Source organism: Mytilus edulis, chromosome 7 (assembly GCF_963676685.1).
Source record: "Mytilus edulis chromosome 7, xbMytEdul2.2, whole genome shotgun sequence".
Taxonomy (NCBI): Eukaryota; Metazoa; Mollusca; class Bivalvia; order Mytilida; family Mytilidae; genus Mytilus; species Mytilus edulis.
The window spans coordinates 45,066,946-45,080,621 of record NC_092350.1 but is presented as its reverse complement, the minus strand read 5'-3'; the positions used below and the strand labels follow the sequence as shown (position 1 = coordinate 45,080,621).

The window sequence follows — 13,676 nt, the reverse complement described above, 5'->3', positions numbered from 1 at the left end:
AACCCAATTTTTTTAATCACATCCCCCTTTCCCTTATTCCAAAACTAATCTCAATTAAAATTTCTAATGGAGTTTGCAACAATAACTACTCATTTAAATACATCATAAAATATTAAGATGTAAAAAAACTGCTTGTTATCACTGAATGGTAAAGATTATTTTAATTTATCAGTTGGTAGTAAAAAGTGAATATACATTGTATATTGTATATAACAAAGATTTAAGTTGATTCTGGACAAAGAAAGATAACTCCAATTAAAAAAAAATCTTGCTATTGCACAATATTTTGCAATTAGATATTTCTTGCTTACTATTCTGGACAAAGAAAGATAACTCTAATTAAAAAAAAATTGCTATTTCACAATATTGTGCAATTAGATATTTCTTGCCATTGTGCAATACTGTGCAATTGAAAAGACTTGCTATTGCACAATACTTAATATAATAATTTTAGATCCTGATTTGGACCAACTTGAAAACTGGGCCCATAATAAAAATTTAAGTACATTTTTGGATTCAGCATATCAAAGAACCCCAAGATTTCAATTTTTGTTAAAATCAGACTAAGTTTAATTTTGGACCCTTTGGACTTTAGTGTAGACCAATTTGAAAACATGACCAAAAATGAAGAATCTACATACACAGTTAGATTTGGTATATCAAAGAACCCCATTTATTCAATTTTTGATGAAATCAAACAAAGTTTAATTTTGGACCCCGATTTGGACCAACTTGAAAACTGGGCCAATAATCAAGAATCTAAGTACATTTTTAGATTCAGCATATCAAAGAACCTACCTGATTCATTTTTTGTCAAAATCAAACTAAGTTTCATTTTGGACCCTTTGGACCTTAATGTAGACCAATTTGAAAACGGGACCAAAAGTTAAGAATCTACATACACAGTCATGACAGTTAGATTCGGCATATCAAAGAACCCCAATTATTCAATTTTGATGAAATCAAACAAAGTTTAATTTTGGACCCTTTGGGCCCCTTATTATGTTGGGACCAAAACTCCCAAAATCAATACCAACCTTCCTTTTATGGTCATAAACCTTGTGTTTAAATTTCATAGATTTCTATTTACTTATACTAACGTTATGGTGCGAAAACCAAGAAAAATGCTTATTTGGGTCCCTTTTTGGCCCCTAATTTCTAAACTGTTGGGACCTAAACTCCCAAAATCAATACCAACCTTCCTTTTGTAGTCATTAACATAGTGTTTAAATTTCATTGATTTCTATTTACTTAAACTAAAGTTATTGTGCGAAAACCAAGAATAATGCTTATTTGGGCCCTTTTTTGGCCCCTTATTCCTTAACTGTTGAAACCAAAACTCCCAAAATCATTCCCAACCGTTCTTTTGTGGTCATAAACATTGTGTCAAAATTTCATAGATTTCTATTAACTTAAACTAAAGTTATAGTGCGAAAACCAAGAAAATGCTTATTTGGGCCCTTTTTGGCCCCTAATTCCTAAAATGTTGGGACCAAAACTCCCAAATTCAATACCAACCTTCCTTTTGTGGTCATAAACCTTGTGTTAAAATTTCATAGATTTCCATTCACTTTTACTTAAGTTAGAGTGCAAAAACTAAAAGTATTCGGACGACGACGCCAACGTGATAGCAATATACGACGAAAATTTTTTCAAATTTTGCGGTCGTATAAAAACTGCATTTTATACCTATGTTTTATTGTAAGGGACGACATCAAAAAATCAATGAAGGATAAAAAACTTAATTCAAATAGTTTGGGGGTGGGGGGGGGGGGGGTCAAATTGCTGCAAGTTTTGTATAAATTGACATCGATTTTACATATATCCTTATTGGTCAATCAATGTTCCAAAATTAAGTTAAGAGGGGGGTTGGGGGTCAGTGAAGAAACTATATGAATTAAGTTTTTTATCCTTCATTGAACTTTTGATGTCGTCCCTAAGCAACAGCCGCTATGTTTATTGATTGTTCAAATCCCCAGATACAGTTTTAAAACTATATACCCTAAGGCAAATCCAGGTAAAGTTTGGTTACATTTGGCCCAGCATTTTCATAGGAGAACATTAAAAAAAAAAAGTTTACAACGATGTACTGATGCCAAACACTGGATGCACATGATAACAAAAGCTCGCACAGCTTATGAGACCAGGTGAGCTAAAAACATTTTCTATTAGAAAACATCATTTTATAGAAAAGAAGAGATATGTTGAATAAATTCTTTATACAAAATCAATCCAAATTTGACATAACTGCAAACTTAAATTGACCCCTAACAATTTTTCATCTATCCTTAAAAAATAGAGTAGAAGGAAATTATTTTTATGCCTCAAACCAGTACTGAAAAGGAAATGAAATACATGTACTGTGAATTCATTCATTTTTCCTGGATGTCAATGTTCATGGTTTCTCAAAACTCTGCTTACAAGCCTGCAGAAAATGTGTTTTTCATTGAACATTTAAAAATTCTTTGTTCAGCTTTTACCATGAAATCCAGGAAAAGTGGTATCCCATAAATGATAATGAATCAGTATCTGATTAACATATTAAAACTAGAAATCAATTCAAATTAAACACTTAAAAAGCTGGATTGCAGCAAAAATTTTAACTTATACAAGGTAAATGGTTTTATAGTTTGTTTTTTTGTCTGAGAATCCTGTTCACTATAATTCATAAAGAAGCATATATTCTGGAATTCATACAGAATATTATTGAGAAACACACTATGCAACAAAACTCAGGAACAATATGCAGTTAATTTCAAATGCAACTAAGCAATCTGAATGTACCGTAATAAAATATTTTTGCTTAAAATAAATGAAAATTTTTCACATCAACTACTATTTTAAATACCGGTAGATGGGTCTTTTTTTCCAAAAGATGTGTCTATAACAACAACACAATCTATAAGACTCTAGTCCACTTAATCTGATTTTTATTTTATTGTTCTGTGATTTGGTATGTTGCATTCTTTATACTGTAAATTCAGAAATCATTGTGTGCATTAATTATTGTGATTTCAGGAAAAGCTGCACACAGATATATGCATCAGATATCAGAATGAGCGTTCTTATCATTGCGATCATCACCCAGTCGCATTAATAAAAAACTCATAATAATTTCAGAATAAACAGTATACAATGTTTAAATTTGTTTAATACTAAGGTTTGTTACATTGAATAATGTTTTTTTGGCAAAAGTTCACATTCAGTCTAAAGAAATAGCAGGATAAAGTTATTGTTCATAAATTCATCATTGCTTTAAATAACTTACCAACCATTCCCCAGGTTAATTTATTTAACTGGCCTGTAGTACAATGATAAACATTCCCTATGGCTGATCTGAAATTAGACAAAAACAAAAATCAGTTTTTAATTTGTGTAATTGATTGATTGTTGGTTGATTAATGTCCAGTGGGACTAATGTCCAGTGGGACTGATGTTTAGAATGTAAGACTTTTGACATTTTGATAAGAATATAGCATCAGTATTCTAGAATGAAGTCAGGAGTGAAATGGGAAGCACAATCTGTTCGTGCTCTTCAGTGCTGTTAAACTGCAAATTGGGAATGGCAATATCTTCACAGTGCACATGGTTCTCAAGGCTTTGAGAAATCAACTGGACATTTGGTCCAGTAAAACATTCTTCTTAACTGGACCAGACTCTTCTTTACAGGACCTTAACACATTCAATTTAGACACAATTAAAAATGTAACTGGTCATTTGCTCCAGAAATGCATATCACTTAACTGGACCAAGCCAATTTTTACTGGTTTTTGACCAATGTCTGGCAACCTTTGGAATGGCAATATTTGCAATCTAACAGGACAACATGGATCATCTTAGAATTTAAAGAAATGAACATACCTATTTACAGCTGTGATCCATGAACACGCTATCATCATGTTAGAGGCAGTATCTACAGGTATAATGTCAGCTGTTTTACTGGGGTCACCAATCATGTTACGTAACAAACCATTTCCTATCTAAATAATTATAATAAGATATAAAACACAAGATTGTTTATAAATGTATTTTATTTTAGCATATTATCCTACTTTTGAGATAGTTATAATGTACGTAATGGTAATACAAATATAATTATAGTGTCTACCTTCCCTTTTTTCTTCAAGGTCAAAATGTCAAAGTCAAATGCATTTTTCTGTTGAAAATTATAGATACAGTAAAAACACTAATATTCAATACAATTTTTGTTGGTATTCTGCTTGCGTAACTTATTTTCAAATTAGCAGGTGTTATAGATATGATTTAATAGTACTATTATTTTTAAGTGAAAATCCTGAAGTCAAAACACACCATCTTGGCCATGTTTACCCTTTGCATACTGTAGATTCAGAAATTATGGTGTGCATTTATTATTGCAATTTTGTGAATTTAGACTGAATGTGATTTTAATTTTTACAATTTTCAGAAAAGTCCTGTTTAGTTCATATGAAATATTTCAAAATGCGAGTTTAAATTATTGCGTTCACAAGTTTCTCACATTTTTCGCAATAATAAAAACCTCGCAATAATTTCTGAATTAACAGTATTGTACAAATTCCCAACATTTAACTCAAATAAAGTATTAATGATCAGTGATACACATTATTAAATTCATTAAAACTTAAACTTTGGAATTCAGAAACAATGTAAGTGTACACTGTTCACAACAACATTTAAACAATGATTCTCCAGAAAGTTTTTGGTTACATCTGGTACTTGTGGTCATAAAACTTTGGAGTCAGTTTTTTGTACTCGTACTCGAAAATCAACCAATCAAAATGCTGGATTTCATGTTTAGAGCATGATTTTTGTGCTCCAAGCACTGAGCAAAGTTTTATGACTTCAACCCCAGGTACTTGTACATTTTATTTATTTACAAAATATTTCAGTTGCTTCTGTTTCAAGTACTGTAGATTCATTGTTTTCGTTGGATACCAATTTTTGTGTGTTTTGTAGGTACAAGTGAACTACAAATTTAAATGTTCAATGAATTAACAATTTTTTCATAGTTTTGTATGCAAAGATTAGTAAAACCACAAAATCGAATATCCATGAAAATGCAAGTTTTCCTCAATCCACCAAAACTGATTCCCATGCAAAATAAATGAATCCACGGTATGCCAATTTTACACCATTCAGTGTATGATTTCTAATCATAACTTTGATGAAGATATTATCTGATACATGTATATCTATAGCAAAGATAATTTGTAAATTATAACTTACTGCTGCCAAGAGTCCTGTTGGTCCATTGAAGTTGTCAACCCAACCCTGAAAGCAATAAGAAATGAACATTTCCAATTTACAACCATTTAAACACTATTTAAATTTCATATAAGTTTAAGGTGTTTACATGTATAGCTATTAAATTTTCAGGAACATTTGTCCTAGTGTTTGATTGTTCAGTAAATTGTTTATTTGAGTTTTTTTTCAGTTTTTATTTTTATTTTGGTGGTGTAAGGGAGATAACTCTTTTTTTTTTTAAATGAAAGTTTCAAAAGATTTTTTTCAAACACCACAATAACTATTGTATTTGTTTCATTACAGTTCCTTTAAAGAATAAATTATCTTTTGAGGTTATGCATATTTAATCATGGTCATATGCCTGTAGTACAAATCTGATGTCATATGTTGGAAAAGGGCCTTATTTTCAGTATCAATGTTCACCCTATTGCAAATGCAAAATTTCCTCTTTTACTTGAAGTATTTTTTCCAATTGCAGTTCAAGTCTTAGGCTCTTAATCCCATAACAGCCAAATTGCAGAAATTATCCATTATTAATTGATTTATAGTTGAAAAGCTAAATATGTATGAAATAAGGGAGAATAGCTTATAAGTACCTTTCTCCATGTCCATTTTACTAGATGTTTCATTCAATTATTGATGGTAAGGGTTATTTTCAAAATATGTGTATTTATATGAGATTACAATGTGCGTTAGTTTCACTTAAAATAAAGCTTCATAACTTTCATAACAGTATTGTTATATACATTTCTGTATTTATATAAATTGAAAGAGCACAACACATTCTTGAAATAACTTTCAATTTGGTATGCTGGAGTTCAAAAGTTAAAAAGTAAAATATCGAGAAAAAAAAATCAAATTATCAAAAGCAATAAAGACCAAAATAGAATAGTGAAAACTTTGCATAAGAGGGTTTTGACCAGAGTTAATGTATAATTCCATATTTAAAAAAAATACAATATAAGTAGATATAACAAGATGTATTATGAGTGCCAATGAGACAACTATCCATCCAAGTCACAATTTATAAAAGTAAACCATTATCATTATTATACATGTAGTTCAAAGTAGTCTTCAACACAGAGCCTTGGCTCACATCAAACAGCAAGCTGTAAAGGACCTTTAAAATAACTAGTGTAAAACCAATCAAACAGGACATATATTCTACATGGTTTGAGATACATACAGGTACTGGTTCTTCCCATGATGCACCAACAATGGATGGTCTAAATATAGCAACAGGTAATTCCCCTCTAGCTTCATGCACTAAGTACTCTGCTATAGACTTTGTATATGTGTATGTATTTGGTCGGTCCTTGATCATCTTTGGTGTCAGCATATTTAATATCTCAGTTCCCATCCATCTTTTAATAAATATACAAAGTTTTGAAAAATACAGGAAAGGGTGGCCTTGTACATGTTTAATATTTACCCTTTATGAAAAGTGGTTATTTTAAGAAAACATAGTCGATATAGCTATGCATCTTTATTTCAATTATCCATAGATCTGAGTATAGTTTTCAATTGAGGATATTTCTTTTTCTGAGGGACAAAAATATCATTAACATATTTCATTCTTCTATATTTTGAGGTAGATCTACCGATAAGAGCTTTTCAAATCTCCTTCAGTGGTTACGAGCATGAATTATATACTGTTTTTATAGTGATTAAGATGTTAACTGATGTACCCCTATTTTTGTTCGCACATGTTTGTCAATATAATGGAATTTTATGTGACTGTCATACAAGTGAGAGGATAAGCTAGCTATAAAACCAGAATTCGTTTTCTGCATACAAAAATGCCTGTACCAAGTCATGAATGAGTTTGACAGTTGTTATTCATTAGTTTGATGCGTTTTATCTTTTGATTTTGCTATTTGCTCTAATAGGAACTTTCTGTTTATAATTTTCTCAGAGTTAGGAATTTTTGTTATTTTATTTTTTACAGAAAGAGTAACAAAAATGTAAATGGAAAGAACACTTTGTTCTTTAGTCTGCATACTAAAAGAAACTTTTTCACATACCCAGTAGCATCCAATATTTTACTAGGATGAAGAGGTGGTTCATACACTTTCTCTTCTATCTTCTTTACATTACAGTTGGCGTAGGCAGTGGAAACATGTAGGAAAGACTAAAAAAAAAAGAAAAAGTTTGTCAACTAATGGCTGAATATACAAGCCTACATGTAACAGTTACAGTAGCTCCAAACTCTGTCCTACTCTTGTAATAAACTGAATCTATACTGTACATTCAGAAACTATTACAATATTTAAATTAATTAGAAAAATTCAACTGTATCAAGTTTGCAATAATAAAAACTCGCACTTGGTACTATACAAATATATGTGTACAAATAACACGAAGTGATAAACACATACATGTAGTATACATTCAAATGTAGGATCTCCTGGTATCCTGCCTCTGTTGTGAATGAACAGTAGTATTCAAATTACCGTTTAGGTCACAGTTCACATTGCATTTCACATTGTGGTTCACACTCCTGTCCCCTTTTCCCAAAATGTGAGCATGCACTGGAGCAGCACAAAAGGTGCCAAATGTTAAGCAGGATGTGCTTATACTTCCAGAGCACCAGATATCACCCTCAGTTTAAGGTTTGGTTCATGTTGCTTAGTCATTAGTTTTCTATGTTGTGTTTTGTGTAGGATTGTTTATCTGTTGGTCTTTTCCTTTTTTAGCCATGGCATTGTCAGTTTATTTTCGACAGATTAGTTTGAATGTTCCTTTGATACAAATTTATCTTTTGCAGGTTAAAAATGATATATGTCCAGTATAGAAAAACATCTATGAAACAGGAGAATACATGAAGAGCCTTGCTTTTCTCTCAACTTTTAAACCTCATAGAAATAGATTCTATATTTTCCTACAATGTACAAATACTGAATATAACAATGCCTTATGAGTCTTGATTTTGTATCAGTTTCTTAACTTTGTACAAATTAATTTTATACATATAATTTATAGTATAGTCCTCTTTATCTATATTTTGTATGTACATGTAATTACCTCAATGTGGACTAGTTTTTTACAGAACTGTAGGACTCTATTAGTACCATGGACATTCATTTCAACTGACAATCTGTAATGAAGAATAAGGTGTGTTGTAGCTAATGTATTACAGATGCTTGATTTCTGTTTTAAGTTTCCAAACTATATACCCAAAATATTCAAGAAAAGTGTTTGTTTGGTTCAATATTGAGTTTCAGACGTCTTTTTAAAAAATCATTTCTGTGTCCATATATAAATTGATGCTCAATTCACACTATCACATATCTAAAAGACCGTTTTCATTGAACCATGAATTACGAGTCACAACCCATAATTTGGTAGATATTTTAAAAAGATTTCATAATAATTAACGTGTGTACAAAGTTGTACATTTTTGTAAGTTGATAAGAACTCAAGTTTATGGTTAAATATTCCTTCACCAAGAATCTTGTACAAAATGGACAGACACAACAAAAACAATAATGCCATATACTTTTGTGGGCAGTACATAAATAATTTAATAATCTAGATACTGTCAAAGTACTTTTATTTGTGGGGTACCAATTTTCATTTTTTTTCATGGATGAATTTATCCACGAATTTAAGTGTCCAACGAAATGAAACAACCATTGTTCAAATCAAGACATGGAAAGATGTCAATGTAGGTTTGACTACTGATATGATCTAGAGAATATAATAACTGTCGCCAAATCTGAGAATACACATGTATGTACTATAATAGTCATCGCAGGGCAAATGCACCATGAACTACAACTGCATACAGGAGTATATCCATTTAATCTTTAATAACATAAACTGTACAACTTTTAACATGTTTAATCTTTAAATTCTCATAAAAAAATATTTTTGATGGATGAAAGTCAGATTTTCAGTATTGATATGCTAGCATGATAAAGTGTTCATTTAATATCCTCATAGTACATATGGGAAATAATTAAGAGTTTCATGCTGGGCCTGCTTTTGATAAGGATTACTTTACAATTCAAGATATGTTAATGGGCCGACGTTATAGCATTTGTTTAGGCTACTGTTTTCTTTAGGTGACATGTTTATGGCTTAAGTAACACCATTGATGGTCTTTAATCTAATGATCACTCTATCCCAGGTTTATTAGTGTGGTCACTACAATTTACACTACACCGGTCAATGTTTACTTTGCAATTTCCTACAATCCAGAAAATTTGTAACCTTTGTTTCTAAATGTACTTAAATTTTTCATTTTTTTTTTTAGAAAACTAAAATCCACAAATTTAAAAACCAATGAACATGTAGATGATGCTCAAACCATGAAAATTGATAACAACCAATTAAAGTACTTTCACAGTATTGTAAATATCAGCTGTGTTGCCAAAATATCTTCAACCAGTACATGCTACCATGGTTACTCATAAATGTAGAAAAATTGATGATATTGAAATACATAAAAATTTGTAAACTCACTTCATTTCTTCATCAAATCTGACAGTAGCAGCTGAGTGGAAGACAATCTGTACATTGTCAATCATTTTCTGTTCATCTGTCTGACACACCCCTAAGTTGTCATGTAATATATCTCCACATACAGGTATTAACTTTTTATGGAATTCAGGATACTCTTCTCTCAGTGTGTTAAACAGCTGTAAGGATATATATATTTATAAATAATATCAATCACTTATAAAAAATGGATACAACTCTTTGTAAATTTCATGTGTCTGGGGTGCTTTTATGGATTTACCTTCACATTCTGAATGGTTAAAGCTGAGTATTTGAAACACAGGGAAGAATCAAGACAATTTCCATACATATTGTGTCAATATCACTCTCCAACAGTTATTAATTTTGTTTTAATTTTCTATGTAAATAACAGTCTGTTTTCAATTTAACTACATTATATATTATTATAACTCTTTATTTATAATGACAGTGGTATGGGAGTCTAAAAAATATAATTAGAAAATGACAGGTCACCGCACATTTTCTCAAGCTAAATGTACAGCCTACAGGTAGTGACAAAATGACACATTTTGTATGGATTATCCAGGAAAAACATCATCATGTGATTAGAAACTAAACTAAATGATAGAATTTAAAATAAAATACAAGAAGATAGCTTTTAAATATGCTATGAGAATATCAAAAGAAAAGATAGGGTCACTGTATATTTTATGCGGCTGAAATTCAAAATAGGAAAATTTCATATAGATTCCTTCAGAAAATGCACTATTTCAGAGTTACCACCACTTGAAGTGCCAATTTAATAACATTTACTATCAACAAGCAAAAATAATCTACAATTCAATTATGATTTTAATACCAAAATATTGCAAATAAATATGTATTCTTTGTTAAAGCAGCATATTGTTACACCTGTTACAACTGTTATTTAGTTATACCTTACTGCTGACGATTTCTTCAATTCTCTGTACAGGTTCCTTCCCTTTCTTAGGTCTTACAAGAAGGTACAAAGTCTTCACATCTGGACAAGATCGCAATATCTTTTCCACTAAAACTTTACCCATGAACCCTGTGGCACCAGTGATAAAAACACCTTTATCCCGGTAAAACTCTGGTATGGAAGGAACTGAAGACTCCATTGATCAGGTTCTAAAATGATAAAAATGTACTGTACACACAATGACGTCAATGTGCAACAGTGTAATATAAACTCAAGTGAACCATTTTGTTTGATAAGGTTCATTGTAACAAATGGACAAAAATGGCTGTATTTATATTACACCTCAAAAACCACTTGGAGTATAGACTAACCTGTGCAGTTTGAAATGTTTCAAGCCTGTTATCCACTAAATAAATAAAAGTTGAATGGATTTTGTGTTGAAGAAAGTTAAAAAAAAATATAGAAGGATTTTGATGGGCTTTTTTTCATTTCTTCTGTTGGTGTAAAAAGAAACAAACACCTAAATTTAAATTACATTTGATACTGTCCAATCTCAGTTTCACCCTTTAAATTAATCCGGGTCCGTTCCTGCCCATTCACGTGCGCTCCCTTTCACTTTCGCACCCTACTTGTACGCACCCAAAGTCCGTTCGCACCTTTCACATTGTTCAAGAAAATAGAATTATTTGGTATCAACATATAATGAATATCTAATAATTCAACTGAAATTCGCATACAAATTGGGCGCAAATGTGCAGGTTTCCAACGGACATTGGGCATGTTGGGGGTGAACTAGTCCAAATAATTATGACGTCTGGCAAGGCTATTTTAATTTTTTTCTGGGACGCCTTCCTACGACTTCATAACGCCGAAGCCATTTTTTACGTCTGGAGTTTGAGAGCAAATTTTGGGGGGAACTTTGACACCTAATTTTAACAAGAAATTTGTATTGCCGGTTAGAAATTTTTACGTAGTTACAAAGTCCTACCTTTTTTGTGCTTATTGATGTAAAATATTTCCAGAAATATCCAAAAGAAAGGATAAAACAAGATACGATTCCATTTGAAGTGGGGGAATATTTATTTTGTTTGGAAATGATTTCCCACAAGTACCAACGACACGTGACCTCCGGTGAATATAAAATTTAAAATCTGGTAAAATTTGACAGACCCGCATTTCCGGATAATGTAAATCGAACGTTCCGGAAATTCGGATCCATTAAAATTTACCTGATTTTAAATTTTATATTCACCGGATGTCATGTGTCGTTGGTAATTGTGGGAAATCATTTCCAAACAAAATAAATATTCCCCCACTTCAAATGGAATCGTATCTTGTTTTATCCTTTCTTTTGGATATTTCTGGAAATATTTTACATCAATAAGCACAAAAAAAGGTAGGACTTTGTAACTACGTAAAAATTTCTAACCGACAATACAAATTTCTTGTTAAAATTAGGTGTCAAAGTTCCCCCCAAAATTTGCTCTCAAACTCCAGACGAAAAAAATGGCTTCGGCGTTATGACGTCGTAGGAAGGCGTCCAAGAAAAAAATTAAAAATAGCCTTGCCAGACGTCATAATTATTTGGACTAGGGGTGAACATGTGGGGTGCGAAAGTTAAGGAGGCTCGAGGGTATAAAAATTTCAGAAAAAAATTAAACATTTGTTTTTCATTACAAATTTTATTTATTACCTTTTGTAGTTGTTACTTTATCATATGGTACAAAAACATTCAAAACAATTAATTCGTGTTGGCCCCCGATGACTTTTAAAATGTAAACATCATTGAAAAAGTTCCAAATTATCTCCCTTTGCTGGAAAAAATGCCATTTTTTGGCTTTAAAAATGAAATATCTCTTTTCACTCATCGGTGACCTATATTTTTTAATATAATTTCGATATATGCTGTACCTAAACTAAATTATTGTAAAATTTGAGCGATTTCTGTAATAAATTTCTTTTTTTATTTCGATATTACCTTTATTTCTCCTATTAGTTCAACAGAAAAAAAACACTTTTATGCTTCTTTCGAAGGCAGATTGTGAGCGCAAATGAACGGTGACCCCATTTTTTTATTTTATTTTTCTATTAACTATAAGATAAAGTTTATTTATAGAAAAATATAGAGAAATCCTATATAAATGATTTAGACACGCGAACCCCCTTAATTGGCGCAAACGGACCTGATACATTTGTACCCCTTTAAATCACAAACTGTCATGGTTGTTGTGTGGATATCTATTGTCCATGCCAATCAATGATTATCAAAACAATAGAATTTCAATTGTTACCAGAGAAGGACCATGACAAAGATTAACCCAACTTAGGTTATTTTTACCCCTGCAGGGAACAGAATGTGATGCCCATCAAAATTAAAAAACAGATTTCATCTTTCTGAAACATAAATGATATACAACTTTTGTATACATGTATCTAGTGGATGCCAGGCCATAGAACTTACCAAGCTGCACAGGTAAGTATGTACTGAGAATAGTTTTTGAGGTGTAAACACAGTCATTCATGGTATTTGTCTATTTGTTATGATGAATCAGGAGTGTCAAAATATAGGTTGTTTGGACACCTGTATATTTTATTTATGTTAAAATGTATAACTTATTTATACAAAATTATAATTTTAAATATCTGCAGAGATAAGTTTAAGTTGTTCAGTATAAACACTTTATGTCAAAAAAGGCATATTTAAAGAGTAATTGCTGAAATACCTGACTCGCGATATCCAAGTCGGACCACTTTTAACAGGAAGTGACGTAAAAAGGAAATATATCAGATCAGATGGTTCATACATAGAATCATCAGAAAAACGACTATATACACTAATTAATTATGTATAACAAAACACCACAACGTACAAAAACGGGATATAGGAGATATCGGTGCCCATTTATCGGCTGTATTGTTTTGTGAAAGCGTATTACAATTTTTTTTTCTGATGATATAAATTCACAAACGTGTTTGAATTGAAATGTTCGAGTTATTTATGAAGATATTCGGTAAAAAGCTCTTAAGA

General features: G+C 31.2%; 1 protein-coding gene across 4 annotated transcripts in view; it reads right to left on the bottom strand.

The window, feature by feature from the left end:
• The window catches only part of LOC139481585 (fatty acyl-CoA reductase 1-like), a 40,521-nt gene extending 27,091 nt beyond the window's left edge, over positions 1 to 13,430 (bottom strand). For all 4 annotated transcript variants that reach the window (XR_011654639.1, XR_011654640.1, XM_071265006.1 and 1 more), the window contains exons 1-9: positions 13,372 to 13,430; positions 10,647 to 10,857; positions 9,712 to 9,887; positions 8,269 to 8,341; positions 7,269 to 7,375; positions 6,431 to 6,608; positions 5,227 to 5,271; positions 3,862 to 3,980; positions 3,269 to 3,336 (exon numbers count right to left, since the gene is read on the bottom strand). Coding sequence is in view for 2 of the 4 variants with exons in the window: in XM_071265006.1 (XP_071121107.1) it covers positions 3,269 to 3,336; positions 3,862 to 3,980; positions 5,227 to 5,271; positions 6,431 to 6,608; positions 7,269 to 7,375; positions 8,269 to 8,341; positions 9,712 to 9,887; positions 10,647 to 10,847 (967 nt within the window). In the remaining 2 variants the exon portion in view is untranslated. The remainder of the gene's footprint in view (positions 1 to 3,268; positions 3,337 to 3,861; positions 3,981 to 5,226; positions 5,272 to 6,430; positions 6,609 to 7,268; positions 7,376 to 8,268; positions 8,342 to 9,711; positions 9,888 to 10,646; positions 10,858 to 13,371) is intronic.
• Positions 13,431 to 13,676: the final 246 nt, after the last annotated feature.